This window comes from Stegastes partitus, unplaced genomic scaffold (genome assembly GCF_000690725.1).
Source record: "Stegastes partitus isolate 25-593 unplaced genomic scaffold, Stegastes_partitus-1.0.2 Scaffold232, whole genome shotgun sequence".
Lineage (NCBI taxonomy): Eukaryota > Metazoa > Chordata > Actinopteri > Pomacentridae > Stegastes > Stegastes partitus.
Window position 1 is genome coordinate 426,579 of NW_007577963.1, and position 15,665 is coordinate 442,243.

Below are 15,665 nucleotides of genomic sequence, written 5' to 3' on the forward strand. Positions count from 1 at the left end.
TCTCAGCTGTATACCAGAGTAAACTGTTAACAGCCGTGTAGAGAGGTAGCAGCAACCTTGGTGTGTTTGAACAACTGCCCAGTGAGATAAAAAGCCTTTTGAACATGTTTCAGGCCTCGTCTTACGTACTACGACCAGTTGTTTTCCAATATTCCCTCCGAGCAACATCTCAGCCTTCCTCAGGTTGCAGGTCGTGGTGAGGTATACTAATAGGAGTTTTCAGTGGCCTGTGCAGGGATTTTTCTGGAAGCTGAAGCTATTTCCTGCAAACAGGAAGTGGAATGTTTTCCTGTGGGTGCCGTGGCTGCGCTTACTTACATCCTGCCTCTGGCTATCAGAGAAGAGCAGACACACTGACCTAAAGCTTTGTCAGGATTCTGCCTCACACTTGTCGTCATCTAAAGACGCAGCGCTGCTCAGTATGTGTCTCTATACCTCTGAATAACTTGGCGTGAAAAATGAATTGTTCTCACTCAGTGGCTGAAAGGTCAGCGCTGACCTATTCTTTAATCTTTTCTTCTCCTACGTTTTCATCCTGTGCAGTCCTGTCCTGGACTTTGTGTTTGATACGCCCACTGCATGAGGCATTCCTGTGGTCTAAATGAAGGGAACGTAGATGCAGGGAGGTGGTGAGTAATGGACGACCGGACAACGGTTTCATTGGAGAAGCACTGATAAAAGGCTTGTGTTGTCCTTCTTCTCAACCTCCTCTCAGCCCATGACATTACTCATAAGATGTCCTCACTGTCACCTGCTGCCTTTCTAAGTTTCTTCAATACATTAGTGATTGGATTGGATGAAAGAAGTAGGTAGCTAGGTTGGCCGTGAATGTCTCTGTGATTAAATATTGTGTTCTCAGTGCCCTCCACTGGTGCACAATGCCTCATGTTTGTGGCTATTTAAACTTCTAGTACCCAAACATTCAGTGATGATAAGCCGACTTTTCATTGGGCTACACAGAATAGAGGGGCTACAGTGCAGTTTGTGTAAATTCTTCTTAATTGTGAACATGTTTGAAGACTGTAGAGACTCACGTGTTGAAGACGTGCATGCCTGCCCTGACCCTATTTATCATTTCTTTCTGCAGCAGGTTATTATTGTCCGTTTCATCATTCGTTTCATTCCAGTCCGTTCATCAGTATGCCCCAAAGAACTGGATTAGTCTGTGCCTTTGAAGAGCCTGAGTGAGCTGTTATCATCTGTACCGGACTGCGTGTTATGGTGGGCCAGGCAAGACCGGCTGCAGCTCGAACAAAGAGGCCCTGTAGTGTTAAATCATGGCTTGTGTGTGTGCATGTGCACGGACAAGTACACATGTGTGCGGTCTGATGGCTGCTCTTTGTTTCCCAGCCCTGGGCCTTGCTGGCCAGAGCTCAAGCCTGACTAATATGGATGTATAAATACACTAGTCTGCCGTCAGTTTGTGCAACATCAAGCGCGCCATTGTTTCACACAACTGTGTGACTTCAGAGATAAACCTCATCCTTTGTTCCCAACAGTATTTTTATTATTGTTTGACACACTTGTGTTGGTGTTTGTCTTGGCCCCACATGTTCTGTGATCCTTGCTGTTGCACGATTGAAATCATTCCTGTATTAAAACATACGAGATGGCCGTATTACCTGTTGACACGGAGCTTATGTTATGAAAGACCACATTAACCTCCCTCATCCACATCGCCTGTTAATTAGCTATTAAGATTTACATGTCGAGGTAAAGTGTTTATTATTCTGATGTCTCTGAGTAAATCTTAGAAATGAATATGCTGCTTGGCGTCCTCACAGAGAGCGCTTTCAGTTGCTCTTTCCCCGTTTTCCTAAGACTTAAGCTCTGTTTGCTGTCTGCTTTCCATCCTGCTTATATCTAAAACTCAATCAGCCAGCCTGCTAATCATCACTTCACATTGCAGTGAGTAATTACGACAATAATCTCATCTGAGAGGCATAGCTGTAGTCCCAGTAGAGTAAATATTCTAAGCAGCCTAAGACACCGGCGGGTTCCTGCTCGCTAACCATCTCGACTCTTGATCTGTTGAGCTGAGATTATCAGTAAACCTTGTATTTGTCATAACCAGTGTACCGTGTGTTTTTTGGGAAGCTCTTCTTTTGTGACGGAGCCCCTGCACGTATTAATCAGTGCAGAAACTGCTTCCAAATTTAGATATAAGCACCCCGTGTTAATTAATATCCAGTCCCACCCAAGCTATCTCATAGACTGTCTGAATTGTATGTCTGTCACTCACAAATCAACCTAAATACTCTTTAATGTGACTAAAACATTTAAAATAAATCAAAATCAAGCACTGTGAGCGATAACATATGTTCTTTTCAGGCCTTGTAATGTGACTGGAGGCACAGCTGCAGTATATTTGACAGAAAACCTCGCTTTGTCTCCACAACGTGCACTCAGATGTTTAATAGAAATGTAAAGTGGAGCTAAGTCCTGTAATTGACCTCCTGCCTCCTCCTACTTAATTCAGCTTGTCTACACCCTGGTGGCTCATACGCTGACCGTCAGCCTTCCCCTGCATGGCTTATGGTCAGTGTGAGGGTGTGTAGGATGTTTTTCATGTGTGTGATGTGTCAGCTTGCTAAACTTTGGGATTTGGTTCAGCAAAAGGTGTTTTTATTTTCTCTGTTGTCAATAAACTCTGTTTGTAAGCTAGACAGGAACAAGGATGCAGAGGAAGAACAAGGACGTGTTCTGGCCCCTGTCATCCTCTACAGCTCCCTCTTCCTTTACACTGTATATTTATGTTGTATAAGCAGCCCACAGCCTCGCTCACCTCCTCCTGCTCCTCCCTCTCGCTGCCTATCAGTGCAGCCCACAGTTCAAGGACAAGGCCACCTGCCCGCCTGACCGCCTGGTCACATGACCCCCGCACGCTGTTGTTTCTCATAGCGTAGCCCCTCTATGTCTGCCCGCACTGTTGGATGAATGAATGGATGAACGGATGGATGAATATATCACAAAACACTTTAGAGGAATAGATGTGTTTGGGAATGTCGGAGAGGGGGGAGCCGTGGTTAAATGGGTCAGGTCCCCTCACACAATAGTGGCATTACTTTGGGAGTCGTAGGGGCAGACAGGAGCGCAGAGAGGGGCAGGAGGGGCAGGAGGGGGAGACAGGGGGGACACCCAAGCCCTCTGCGCCAATTATGGACATAAATAACATCCACACAGAGCTTCCATGGAAATTAGGGTCAAAGGGTTAACTGTGTATTCCACAGCTTCAGGCCGACTGATTCATGGTGGTATGGTGCAGGGGAGTGAAAAGGAAGAGACTGACCACAGACCAGGTTAGGAGACCTGCAGTATGGGCAGCACAGGGTTGGTGTTTACAGAAGCCATGCTGTAGGATGTTCAGTGATGCGCCTCACTTTAAACATCACTGTTAGAAAAGTATATGAACTGACAGTCAGTTTAAGACATGTTTGTGTTGATCCACTGGAATAATCAGTGGCTTAAAATTTAGTTTATGTGTAAATGTACTGACTGCACCTGGCTGCTATGAGATCCAAAATAGGACCTCTGTCATTTTTATAGGTTAACGCCTTTTAAGTATATTGGTCGTTTAAGTGCTCTCGTCACGTATGCAGCTTCTTTTTTGTCTTTCCCTTTCTCAACAAACCTGCAGTATCATGTGTCCAGGCATGTCAACACCCACCAGACACTCTTATCAGGTGGCTCTGGGTCACATGCAGATGGTAGCCTTGCAGCGTGCACCTCCTGTAAACTGTATATTTAGTATAAGGGAAGGTGATGACAGTAATGACCATGGTGGTGTTGAAGATGATGGGTGAGATGGTTTGGGGATTAGTTGATGATGAAGGGGTGAGGCAGTCAGATTACCGTGATGACAGGGTAAACAGATGACACGGGGTGTTGTTTTAAAAGGCTGATTATAGAAGGTGTAGTAAACGAGCACCCTGCCACGTGTGGTGGTGTTTACGTCTTTTCTTTCCCCTTCCACATCGGGCCGAGCTCAGCACTCTGCGGCAGACAGCTGTACCATCACTCCCTGCAGGCAGACAGACAGGACAGCAGTGTTGCTTCCTCAGCTGGAGGGAGGCAGAGGAAAGCTGTAATTTCAAGCTAAAAATAGCAGAAAACGGTGCTGTTTGATAAACAACACGGAGAGTATTCATTTAACCTAATAATAGTAACATCATTCCAGTCTGATGGGTAAATAATAGGATTTATGTGTTTGTTTTTTATGCTTCCTCTGGGGGAACAAACAACGAAGAAACGTGAAGCAGGCACAAATAAAATCAAGCCTTAAAGATGAGCCGTGCAGAGAGAGGAATGTGTGTGACACAGCTGAACTAGAGAGCAAGTGAAAGTAAAACTATTCCCTCCTAGATTCAGGCTAATCCAGCGTGGCAGGACAGGGCAGCTAAATACCTACGCTGCTGCAGCTCTCCTAGATAACGAAGCCAGAAATAATATAGGAATGTTCACTCGGTGTTTGAGGTCTCAGTCGTGCTCTGCCGGCGCTTTACTCATGCTGCTGTCATTCATCATCTTTTCACATGTGGACTTTTTGTACTGCAGGGAAATAAGCAAGAGAGATTACCTTGCTGGTAACCAAACAAACACTCTGAAAGACAACAGGACAGGAAGTATTCATTGAATGTGTAGTTTGCAGACTGGTGCATGTGAATATGTTGTTGTTGACTTTACTTCTAGCTGTCTAAATTGTGTCAAAATCTGTTTTGAAAAATGTGGAATGCATCCAGCCTTCCAACAGTCTGAAGTTTTCCATATAACCTGCTTTCATGCCGTACAGCGATGTGTGATTGATGTTGGTATGTATGGATCTTACATCCAGTACTCTGACCCACGTAATAGAACCAACATGGCCTCAGACAGACGGTCTTGTTGCAGGTTTTTGTATATTTGAATGCAAACGTGTGTCCAGTGAAGTAGCCTGAAGATACTGATCCTTCCTCCCTCATATCTTGTGTTGCAGAGTGCAGCGATGGAGGAAACGGTCATATGGGAACAGCACACAGTGACCCTTCACAGGGTAAGTGTTCACAACTCTTTCATCCACTCTTCCCCTGTCTTCTCTTGTCTTTCCCCTCTCTGCTCGTCTCTGGCGTCCTAATCCTGGAACATGTCTCGTGTGCTCGTCTCTCTGTTCCTTGCCATCCATCCCTCCTCTGTCTGCGTCGAGAGGCCCAGCTGTAGCAGCAGGATGTGTGGCAGTGAAACAATAGTCAAGGAACCCAGATGGCAGGAAACAAGGCTAAGGAAGACAAAAATCAGCATCCACTTCCTCACTACTTCATTTCACTTCCTTCCTGTTGGCAGCGTACTCATCTCCCTAATACAACTCTAGGGAAAGAGGGAGATCATTGTTTTGGCCCATGTGCCTTTTGTCTTGTAATTCTGATGGATTGTACCCCAGTACCTATTGTAAAGTCGGTGATATCACGGACTATCCCCTGTAGCATAATCAGCATCATCAGGTTAACTGTCAAACTATTCAAAGACCACATTCCCCAGAGCTGAAGCAGCATGCTTATTGTCCTACTGTATGCTGGACCTTCTGTTAAAAGGCACTTTGGCTCAACGCCTGTTGTTTTACACATGCTATTAAGACAACAGTGACTTGAGTTGACTTTGAGTAAACTCCTGTTAGTTGATGCTTCTGTGTCGTGGGATTGTGTAGAGCACCTGTCTAGACTGGCCTGCTTGCTGTAATCTAATTAGCAGCAGCTTTATTGAGGCTGAAGCAGCGGCCCGGTGTGACCTGCGATTCTTAGCCTCGCAGCTCTCCTGTACTGTTGTGGTTGTAGGATTAGCCCTTTGCATCACATTGCATGCTCACTTGGTCGCTGCCTTTCGCAAAGACAAAAGCACAGCAGTCTGCAGAACCTCCCTCCATCCCTCTTGCAACATTACCAGACTTACAAATAGCCTTCTATACTTGACAGGACATTATTTCACTGATGCAACAGTTGTGATAGCAGTCAGCCTGAAGGAGGCCTGTTAGGATAAGATAAACTTTATTATTCCCTCACTGGGGAAATGTACATGTTCTAAGATATCATAAAGACCATGTACAGCTTTCACATGTACAGATAAGCCATGATAAATTTACATATAGAAATGTACAGGTATTTGTCCTAGTTATTAAAATGTTTACAGCAAACCTGCACACAAGTCAACTTTATCTTCCATGTGTGCCGTATCAGTCAGTCTCGTCTGTGTTTCTTGGTGTGTAGGCTCCAGGGTTTGGGTTTGGCATTGCCATCTCAGGTGGGCGAGACAACCCTCATTTCCAGAGTGGAGAGACGTCCATTGTGATCTCCGATGTGTTGAAAGGAGGTCCTGCCGAGGGTCTGCTACAGTAAGTGCTGCTCTCTGTAACCATCATGTCTTTAGTCTGAGCTGGTATAAGATCCTACTCGCTCTGTTCCGATCTGTTCAGGTGTCACCTGTCCTCATATGCATCATGTAGACTCATAACTCTTTACAACTATTTATCTGTGGTAATTATTCCCCCTCTTTGTTTCCCCCCAGAGAAAACGATCGAGTGGTGATGGTCAATGCGGTCTCCATGGACAACGTAGAGCATGCATACGCTGTTCAGCAGCTTCGCAAGAGTGGCAAGAATGCAAAGATAGTAAGATTTATACTCACCAAATCTAGATGAGGGTGAAATACTGTGAAGCAGAATATATTCACATCTGTAATGATGTGAATGTAGGTCAGGTGTGAGTGAAAATATAATGCTGGCCCCATAACATGCTAAAACTTTGTCTCTTTTCCAAGACTATTCGTAGGAAAAGGAAAGTACAGATCCCAGTTTCGCGGCCAGGGGACAGGGAGACGATGTCTGAGCACGAGGAGGAGGAGGACAGCGACGAGGAGGACGGTTATGATCACCACAGCGGCCGTGGTGGCCAAAGTGCCTACGGGGGTGCGAGCGGAGGCACGGGCACCGGGAGGCGTCATGACCGTGAGCGCAGCAACAGCGGGAGGCGGGATCACAGTGCCTCGCGGGAGAGGAGCGTCTCGCCTCGCTCTGACCGCCGATCACAAGCCTCTTCTGCTCCACCCAGGCCCGCCAAGGTCACCCTGGTCAAGTCTCGCAAAAATGAAGGTGGGCAATACAATGTCCAAGTATCTGTGGAGGTGGTCATGGATGTTGTGGATGCATGTGATTTACATACAGAGTGGAGCAGGTTATTAAGTTCTGGAGTTTCTGATCATTGCTGGTGCTCACATTAAGGTCCATCATGATTCTAATGTGGACTGGGGGGTAATCCCTTGTCCAGGTGATGGTAAACTGATGTGCCTGCTAATATTACTTTGCTATGCTTTTCACCTTCGAAAGCAGAATATGGACTGCGGCTGGCCAGCCATATCTTCGTGAAGGACATCTCCCCGGAGAGCCTTGCTGCGAGGGATGGGAACATCCAGGAGGGAGATGTTGTACTGAAGGTAGGAGGAAAGAGAGGAGATTGGCCTGAGACAGAGGATTTAAACTGAGTTAAACACAGTAGTGGAGAAATTACCTGAGGGGAAAAAATCAGCATTTTAAAATAGTCGTAAAAAGAAACATTTTCAAGATCTAATTTTAAATAGAGTTTAAAAGGGGAAAAAGAAGAGAGCAGTTCTTCACTGGTGTGCTGTTGGCTTTCAGAGTGAGCTCCCTGCTCATTAGGATGCAGGAACACCACACGTAGCATTATTCCTCTGATTCTTTTATTTATTTAGTTTTTTAATCCACTCAGTCTCAGAGTGGATGAATCGCCTCCATCCTACAGAAATGCATCCAAAATCAGATTTGATGTTTCAGTTTTACTAAGGTGAAGATTTGTTTATTAGCTGATTACAGGGGAAGCCCAATATAAAGTAATATATGTGTGTACGGTTGTTTCCTTTGCTTAGCCGAGTGTGTGATACTCTTTTTCACTGTCTGTGCTAGCAGTGACAACACTATTAGCACTGTGCACAAGTCCAATTATGTTAAACATATGAAGCTTCCTCTAGCTTTCCTTATTAAGCCTAGCTCTACTTTGTGATTATCCTTTGGTTTCTAAAACCTCTGCAGAAAAGCCGTGCGTCTGCTTAGTTCTTGAGCTGACCGTCTCCTCTTCCTCTGGCAGATCAACGGCACAGTTACCGAGAACCTGTCGCTGATAGATGCCAAGAAGCTGATTGAGAGGTCAAAGGGGAAGCTAAAGATGGTCGTGCAGAGAGACGAGCGAGCCACTCTGCTCAACATTCCTGACCTCGACGACAGCATCCCATCAGCCAATAACTCCGACAGAGATGGTGAGACGACACACGTGTAGCATCGGCTCGTTGGCTGCAGCCAGCGTTCGATGCACAAACTGTGAATCTGAACATTTATGAGCACTGAAGAGAGAGAGGTTCTACGGAGGCGCTGAACATCCACTCCTCAAAAAAAAACCAAAAAAAAAATGCATCAGTAGCTCGTTATAACGTGAAAAGTTTTCTTGTGACATGTTTTTATCTCTTTGTATCGAAATATGCATCACATTGTAACAAGATAATATTTATCTCATTGTAACGTGAAACCACATCACGTTTGAGAAAACGGCGGGCGGAGCACGGATAAACGGAGGAATAGGGCTCATTTACACGATTTGATTAAATTCTACTTCATGCTTGTGTTGAGACACGGTGAGACGCCACCGACACTCTTCTGGTTCACGATGATTTCATAGAAACTTCAGCAGCGGGGCGTCGCTCAGGGCTGCCACGGCGTCGCTCAGGGCTGCCACGGCGTCGCTCAGGGCTGCCACGGCGTCACCAGCTGCCACTGCAACGGCCTGGTGCCAGGTCACAACCAGAACACAGGAGACCACCGAGAAACCGCATCAAGTTATAACGACATAAATACGTATTTCGTTATAACGTGATAAGTTAGTATGTTGTTGAAACGTGATAATATCTCATTATAACGAGAAACTTTTCAGGTTATAATGAGATACTGATCCGTTTTGTTTGTTTTTTTGAGGAGTGGCATTTCAGCCATAAGGTTCAGTCACAGTTGAAATTCGATTTTTTTTCTTGCTACTCTATTCTGATTTATGTCATTGATTAAATGCTAATACATCCCTAATTCAAATTTCACAGACATTTCAGAAATACACTCGCTGACATCTGACCATTCCAATCGATCCCATGGGCGAGGCAGTCGATCACGCTCACCCGACAGGCCCGAGACGTCGGACCATCTCCGTCACTCACCTCGGCAGATCAGCAACGGCAGGTAGGCGAAGTGCACACACACACACACACATCTGTGTGCAGATGTGATGATGGGACACTGCTGTCACACATGACGCAGTCGTACATCCATACTCCCACCACCCCAACTTCATACATCATGTTCTCACCCACAGGTGAGTGGGTGCTGAGTAAGCACCTTGCACCACTAATGCATAAATCAATAGATGAGGGCATAACATGCATAAACCATCAGCCTCCCTCTGGAGCCATCAATGAGTTCAGATACTGGAGGAGGGATTGATCTCCTGGTGGACCAAGGTCTTGTTTTGAAGCTATGTTAGAATGCAAACCTAAGTGCATTTATTATTGAACACAAATGCAGTTTTGTTCTTGGTGCCATTACTGGTGTAGATGGCCTGAGGATGTACGTTTTATGGTGCGTGTTCAGTGATCACACTGCTGTCTGATAACTACTTCTCTGGTCACATCATGCGTTTGCGCCCTCTTTCATCCCTCCAGCTTCCACTAAGTTGTTGTCCTTGAAGTGTTGGGGTCACGTAGCTTCTGGTAGCTGACGTATAGATGTGAACAGAGAGCCAGCAGAGGACCTGCAGGACTCTAGGTTCTGTCAGTCAGTCGGTGTGGAGCTTCAGCCTGGAGTGAGATTTGAATCCAGCTGATCAAACTTGACTTGGGACTCCAACAGACAAGATATATGACTAGTTCCTGAGGAAGTGCACAGAGACCGTGTTTGTAACCAGGAAAGAACAACCAGCGGAGCTATGGTAGGACGTGATCATCGTCAAACGCTTTGCTAATAAAACGTTGGCAGGTTTCTTCAAGCTTCTGTGATTCTGATGAGATGTCGGTCTGGCTGTGTGAGACATGAATGTTAATCCTAAAGGGCACATTCTTCACTGGAACAGGTAAACAAACTCCAAATTAAGCTAAAAAACAAACAAACAAAACAAACACATGAGTTTGAAGTGACACACATGCACACCTAGAACAGCTGCTGTAGACTTAAGTTCACGATGCAGCTGCTTGTTTAACCTTCAGCGCAGTCCTTTCATTCAGTGGTTTAGACGGTGGAGTTGTCATGCTCGTGTTGAAGCAGGATGAGGGCAGGTTCACTGCAGCACAGGTTGCCTCCAACGTAAGTGAAGAGACCTTCTGACAACAGACCTGTCTGTGTTCGATCTGAGCCTTTATCACTCGACTGTGCTGCTCTTGGTTCATCCTTCTATTGTGTTTATGTGCCAAGTTCAGAAGTGAGAAGCAAATGTTTTCAGGTTTCCGTTTGTCGTTCTGGATGACTCGTTAACGTGATGAACACGAGGCGTGTCCCAGGAGGAGCTCCACCTGCTCTTCACGTGGATGTGGTTGAAGCAGTAATTCAGTCAGTCTGTCACCAGACGATGATGTAAGGGAGTGCTTCTGCTGTCTTTCAGTTCAGGAGGGGTAGAAGGAATTTGACATACTTCCCACAGTGCTTTGCCCCGAGCCAGATGGTTCGTTGAATCTGATTGGCTGCCTGGCTTAGACGCATTCTTTCCCCTACAACACAACGCTGGTTGGAGTTTTTGAAGACAACATATGATTAAAAAACACTTGATCAAGTGTCTCTCAGTGAGCTTGAGCTGCACAGGCGACAGGCTTCCTGTTTTGTCCTTCAAGGGATTAAATCCTCGTAATAATGGTTCAACTTGCAGATACGTTTGTGTGAGTAACTCATTTTTATTTGTTATATTCAGTAGTTTCTGTTAATGATATGTTTAATTGTTATATTGTTAGTTTACAGGGATGAAACTCTGGTTTGTTGTGATATAGATCCAGTCACTGTTGTTGGGTCGTGTTTGTTCTGTAAATATTTTCCAGCTCTTGCATGGACGTATAATTATGGAGACCGGGCTGCTGTTCTGCAGTGTAGATATTCTGGTCCGGCCGCTTCTGTCCTGTTTCTTCCTGTTTTCTGGATCTTACCTACTTGCTTTCTTCTGCCTGCACAGATACTATAAAAATGTGAGAGGGAGGGGATTGAACAGAGGCTTCTGTCAAACAGTGTTTGTCAGTGTGACGCCTTTTTTAGCACCATTCTGCGGCAAGAAGCAGCAGATTTAGGCCACGCCACACTCTCTCTTTGTCCCTCGGTCTTGGTCTGTTTGTATCTCTCATTTTCCCCTCTCACACTCTTTCTCATTCATTCATCACACACACACACACACACACACACACACACACACACACACACACACACACACACACACACACACACACACACACACACTAATGCCTTTCTTTCTCCCATTACAATTCTGTTATTTATCCTCGGGATGCAGGGGCATGAAATTGCACAAAAGGAGTTCATTTATAAAACTGAATTGTAGTGAGAAGTGCCAGATCCAGGGAGCCAGAACGGACCCGAATGTGTTGGAAAGTTTTGTAAATAAGGGCTGGAACTGTGCAGCTAACACGCTTCAGCCTGACTATCGGCCATTTCCTCGTGCACGTGTACTTTCTTTGTACCTGTGTTCTGCTGACCTTTGCTGTATGAATATTAGTGAGTCCCCAAAATGTTTTCCCTGCTCTGTATATTTTTACACTACATGAGCAGAAATGAGAGGAGCTGTGCAGTCTGAGCTGGTGGCACCGCCTGCACCTTCACGTTCTGGTACAAAAGCTTCTGAATGCAGCTCAAGCGCTGTGCCAGCAGGCAGTCATGTGATCAGCCTGGAATTCAACCATTGTTTTAAGCAGCACAGCTCCTTCTACCCCGTCAGACATAACTTTCGAGACTCAAACACAGTTTTCCTTTATTTATTTTATCCAGGCTAAACAGGAAACGTGAACTGAAAAGTATCCCGGCTGAAGAGTTTGTTCTTTCTCTGCCTGTGTGCTTTCACTGACCAGTTTAGTGTATAGTCTGTGAGCTTATATAAGTTTCTGTAGTTTGGAAAACAACACGTACATAAGGCCTGTCTGCTCCTATTGATCAGCTTCTGGTTGGAATATGGTTCACTGGCATCATGCAAGAAAGAAAAGCCTCCACCATACAGAACACACGGCTTTAAACCGGTGACTAATGTGCCTTTTTTTATTTCTGATGGTCTTTTCATTCAGTTTTTTGTTGTTGTGCCTTCATTATGTGGTCGATGCTGCCTTCATGTTAGTGTCTCTGTCGTCCTGGTGCAATCCACGTAGAACGAAACTATCACTAAACACAGAACACACGAGGTCGTCAGTGTTGCAGTGATTTAATGAAATCTGCCAGTTTAAACTCGACATTTCTTTCTGTTATTCTTATTAATTTCAGCCATCGAAGTCGAGACGAGGATCGCGTATCCAAACCAGGGGCCATGTCCACGCCAGTCAAAAGCTCTGATGATGGCGTCTTGTCTCAGGCCAGCGATCAGGCCAGCTCCAGAGATGACAAGCAGTTACCTCCGCTGCCTGGTGAGGAAACCCACTGCCCTCATCAGCTTTTACCACCTCTTTATGCTTCTCTGTCTCAGCCTTTAGTAGGTTCATTTCATTTAAAGAGAGCTCCGGTCTCAGAATCAATCAGAATCAGAAAAACTTTATTTATCCCCGAGGGGCAGTTAGGTGGGCAAAGAGTGACATATTAAAAATGAGTGAGAGAAAGAAAACAAGACACAAAAATCACACAAAAAGGTGGTTGAGTGAAAGCAGCAGATTATGTGCAGTGACTGCTGCCAGTAACAGTATGAGTGAACAGGCAGGAAGGCACTAGTGTCCATAAAGAGTCAGAGGTGTCAGCAGCACAATATGTACAGCAACAAGTCAAAGAAAATTAATATAATAAATTAAAATAAAATAATGTATATGTATATAATATGATAATAATAAAAGAATAACAATACATTACATTTAAATAATTAAATAATAAATGATATATATGATAAAATAATAATAATAATAATAATACATTTTTAAAAGTATCAGCAAGTATATTAAAAAGCAGCAATTAGAACTTAAAGCAAACCGATGTTTTCTCAGTTGGCTGGACTTTTATTCACTCAGGTATTTGTTCTGTGTTGAGTTGTGTCTGTTTGCTGTGGGCGCCAGAGGGTAAATTATTTAAAATGCAAAGTGAGTTTTGACAAGTTAGTCAGTGAGTCGTGGGTCAGACACAACTTTAAACCAAACTTTCTGTTTAAAGTGCTGCGATCTTGACTACTGCTTATATACCAACTAATCGACACATTAAACTAAAAGCTGTGGCTATAAAAATTCAGACTTTAAACATCCTGTCCTGTCCTAAGCTTGTACAACTAATGTCACAACAATAGTCATCATGAACTCATGCAGATGCTTTCATTCATTGGCTGGTTTAGCTTCATTCCCTACCGCTGAGTTCCTGCTCGGACGTGTGTGTCATGCTACGTGTTGTGTTTGTGTTTGTGCCAGAACCAAAGCCAGTTTATGCACAGCCGGGTCAGCCTGACGTGGACCTGCCTGTGAGTCCATCCGACGCCCCCGTACCCAGCGCTGCCCACGATGACAGCATTCTCAGGTAAACGTTCTCCATGCAGTACCTGAACTGGAGCACGTAGCTGACATGAAGTGCAGAGATTGTTCACTTTAACAATAAGAACTTTATTATTGTTTCTGCCGTATGCCTGGAAGTTAGTTAAGACCAGGCCAGAGATGTTGTCCATCTCTTCCTATGGTTTAGTTGTTCCTCCATGCTAGGCTAGCTAGCTAGCTAAGCTGCCAGTGTTTGGTGTCTCTCAGAATGATTGCTGACCTTTGTGTTTTACTCCTACCTGTCTCCCTGTGTTTCCCTGCAGGCCCAGTATGAAGCTGGTCAAGTTTAAGAAGGGAGAGAGTGTCGGTCTGCGGCTAGCAGGGGGGAACGACGTGGGGATTTTTGTGGCAGGAGTTTTGGAAGACAGTCCAGCAGCTAAGGAGGGGCTGGAGGAGGGAGACCAGATTCTCAGGGTGAGCTACACTCACTAACCGAACGTTACTGTGGCCCTGGCAGGAGGCTGGAGGCTGGAGGCAGGAGGCAGGAGGCTGGAGGCGTCCTGATGTCAGGGTGTCTGTATGGGCATCCCTCCCTGTCTCATCTCTCTTATTGCTCCTGTGAATGCCTGGAGGGAGTTTCTTCAGGTTTGACACAAAGGTGTTTAAAGGTCACTGACATAACACAGACATTCACATGACAAATGTCAAGTAGGATAAAATGATCAAACATTTTATATCCAGAAGGTTAAACATCTGGACCAGCATGGAGGTAAACTGCAGTTTGTGTGGTTGGTAGAAGCACAGAACCACGAGGCTCTCATTCTGGTTTTCTGTCTGCGCTAACTTGACCTTAACTTGCTTTGAGATGGTTTGAGATTTTGCTCCAGAAGCCTGACATGTTGTCCACGTGCTGTGAATGCTTCATTATTCTTTCCATGTATCTGAGAGGATGCAGGATGCTGGTTTAGGAGAGGACAGGTGTTTAATGTGGATTCAGTTCAGCACCATGTAGCTGTGCCGTCTCAGTGTTGTGCAGCTTGTAGGATGATTCTAAGGTGTTGTTTTCTGTCAGAATTAGTTCATGTTTTTCTGTTTGAACGGATTTAACATGACTATTATTTTCCTTGTCACATGAATGAAAGTGGGAAGAACATCTGGTGTTATTGTCAAAATACACGAGCTGCCGCTGCTGCTGCCCACACGAACGCCGATGATTTAGTGAAACTATGTGATCCAGGGCCTCAGTAGATTTACTTCTGTGTAGAGAGATCTTGGGAACACAGTGCACATATCTATCAGTCTGTGAGTCATTCCCGGGCTTCGCTTCATGTCAGAACTCCGATTGTTTCCAAAGTGAAGACACAATAGAGGTCGTTCTCTGACCTCTGAACAGTCGACTGTCTGTTTGGCTGAACACTAGCGTCACTTTGTCGATGGGATGATGGAAGCCCTCTTGATGTCAGTGTTGGATCCATGCTGACATGTTTACACGGCAGCGCTACACCTGCTGTGACGCCGTGAACTTTAACGTGCACCGTGTGTGTATTTAACTACACACATTCAAAATTAACAACTGTGTTTATCTCCGTCCGTTATGTTGTCTCCTTCTCTTAATGAATATCCAGCATCCAGTGTTCCTCCCACCTCGCTCTGCAGAGGGCCTGTGTCTGCTCTCCCCACAGTACAATCACATCTCAGAGACTTCCAGGACATTGTTCTCCACCTTTAGGCGGTTTCCCTTCTGTCGTGGTGTGCTAGTGGAGATAAAGACGTCACGCCTTTCTGTTTCTGGGAAGGATAAAGGTGTCTTTCTGTGCTTCAGTGACTCAGTCCACATGTTTCTGGTTCCCCCGCTGCCCCTCCAGCAGAGTCAATAAACAGCAGTTATTGTGTTTAGGAGCACACCAGGGGGTCGGGGGAGGCTGCTCACTTTAAAGTGGAATATATTGCCCTGCTCTGCT

At 45.2% G+C, this 15,665-nt stretch overlaps 1 protein-coding gene across 6 annotated transcripts in view; it reads left to right on the forward strand.

Annotated features, from left to right (window-relative positions):
* The window catches only part of tjp1a (tight junction protein 1a), a 48,587-nt gene that overhangs the window by 12,576 nt on the left and 20,346 nt on the right, over nt 1-15,665 (forward strand). For 4 of the 6 annotated variants that reach the window (XM_008281368.1, XM_008281373.1, XM_008281370.1 and 1 more), the window contains exons 2-11: nt 4,973-5,029; nt 6,234-6,358; nt 6,532-6,634; nt 6,784-7,114; nt 7,349-7,455; nt 8,124-8,292; nt 9,121-9,256; nt 12,530-12,669; nt 13,645-13,750; nt 14,028-14,178. In XM_008281368.1, coding sequence (XP_008279590.1) covers nt 4,973-5,029; nt 6,234-6,358; nt 6,532-6,634; nt 6,784-7,114; nt 7,349-7,455; nt 8,124-8,292; nt 9,121-9,256; nt 12,530-12,669; nt 13,645-13,750; nt 14,028-14,178 — 1,425 coding nt within the window. The remainder of the gene's footprint in view (nt 1-4,972; nt 5,030-6,233; nt 6,359-6,531; nt 6,635-6,783; nt 7,115-7,348; nt 7,456-8,123; nt 8,293-9,120; nt 9,257-12,529; nt 12,670-13,644; nt 13,751-14,027; nt 14,179-15,665) is intronic. The other 2 variants (XM_008281371.1, XM_008281374.1) reach the window with 1 other exon arrangement.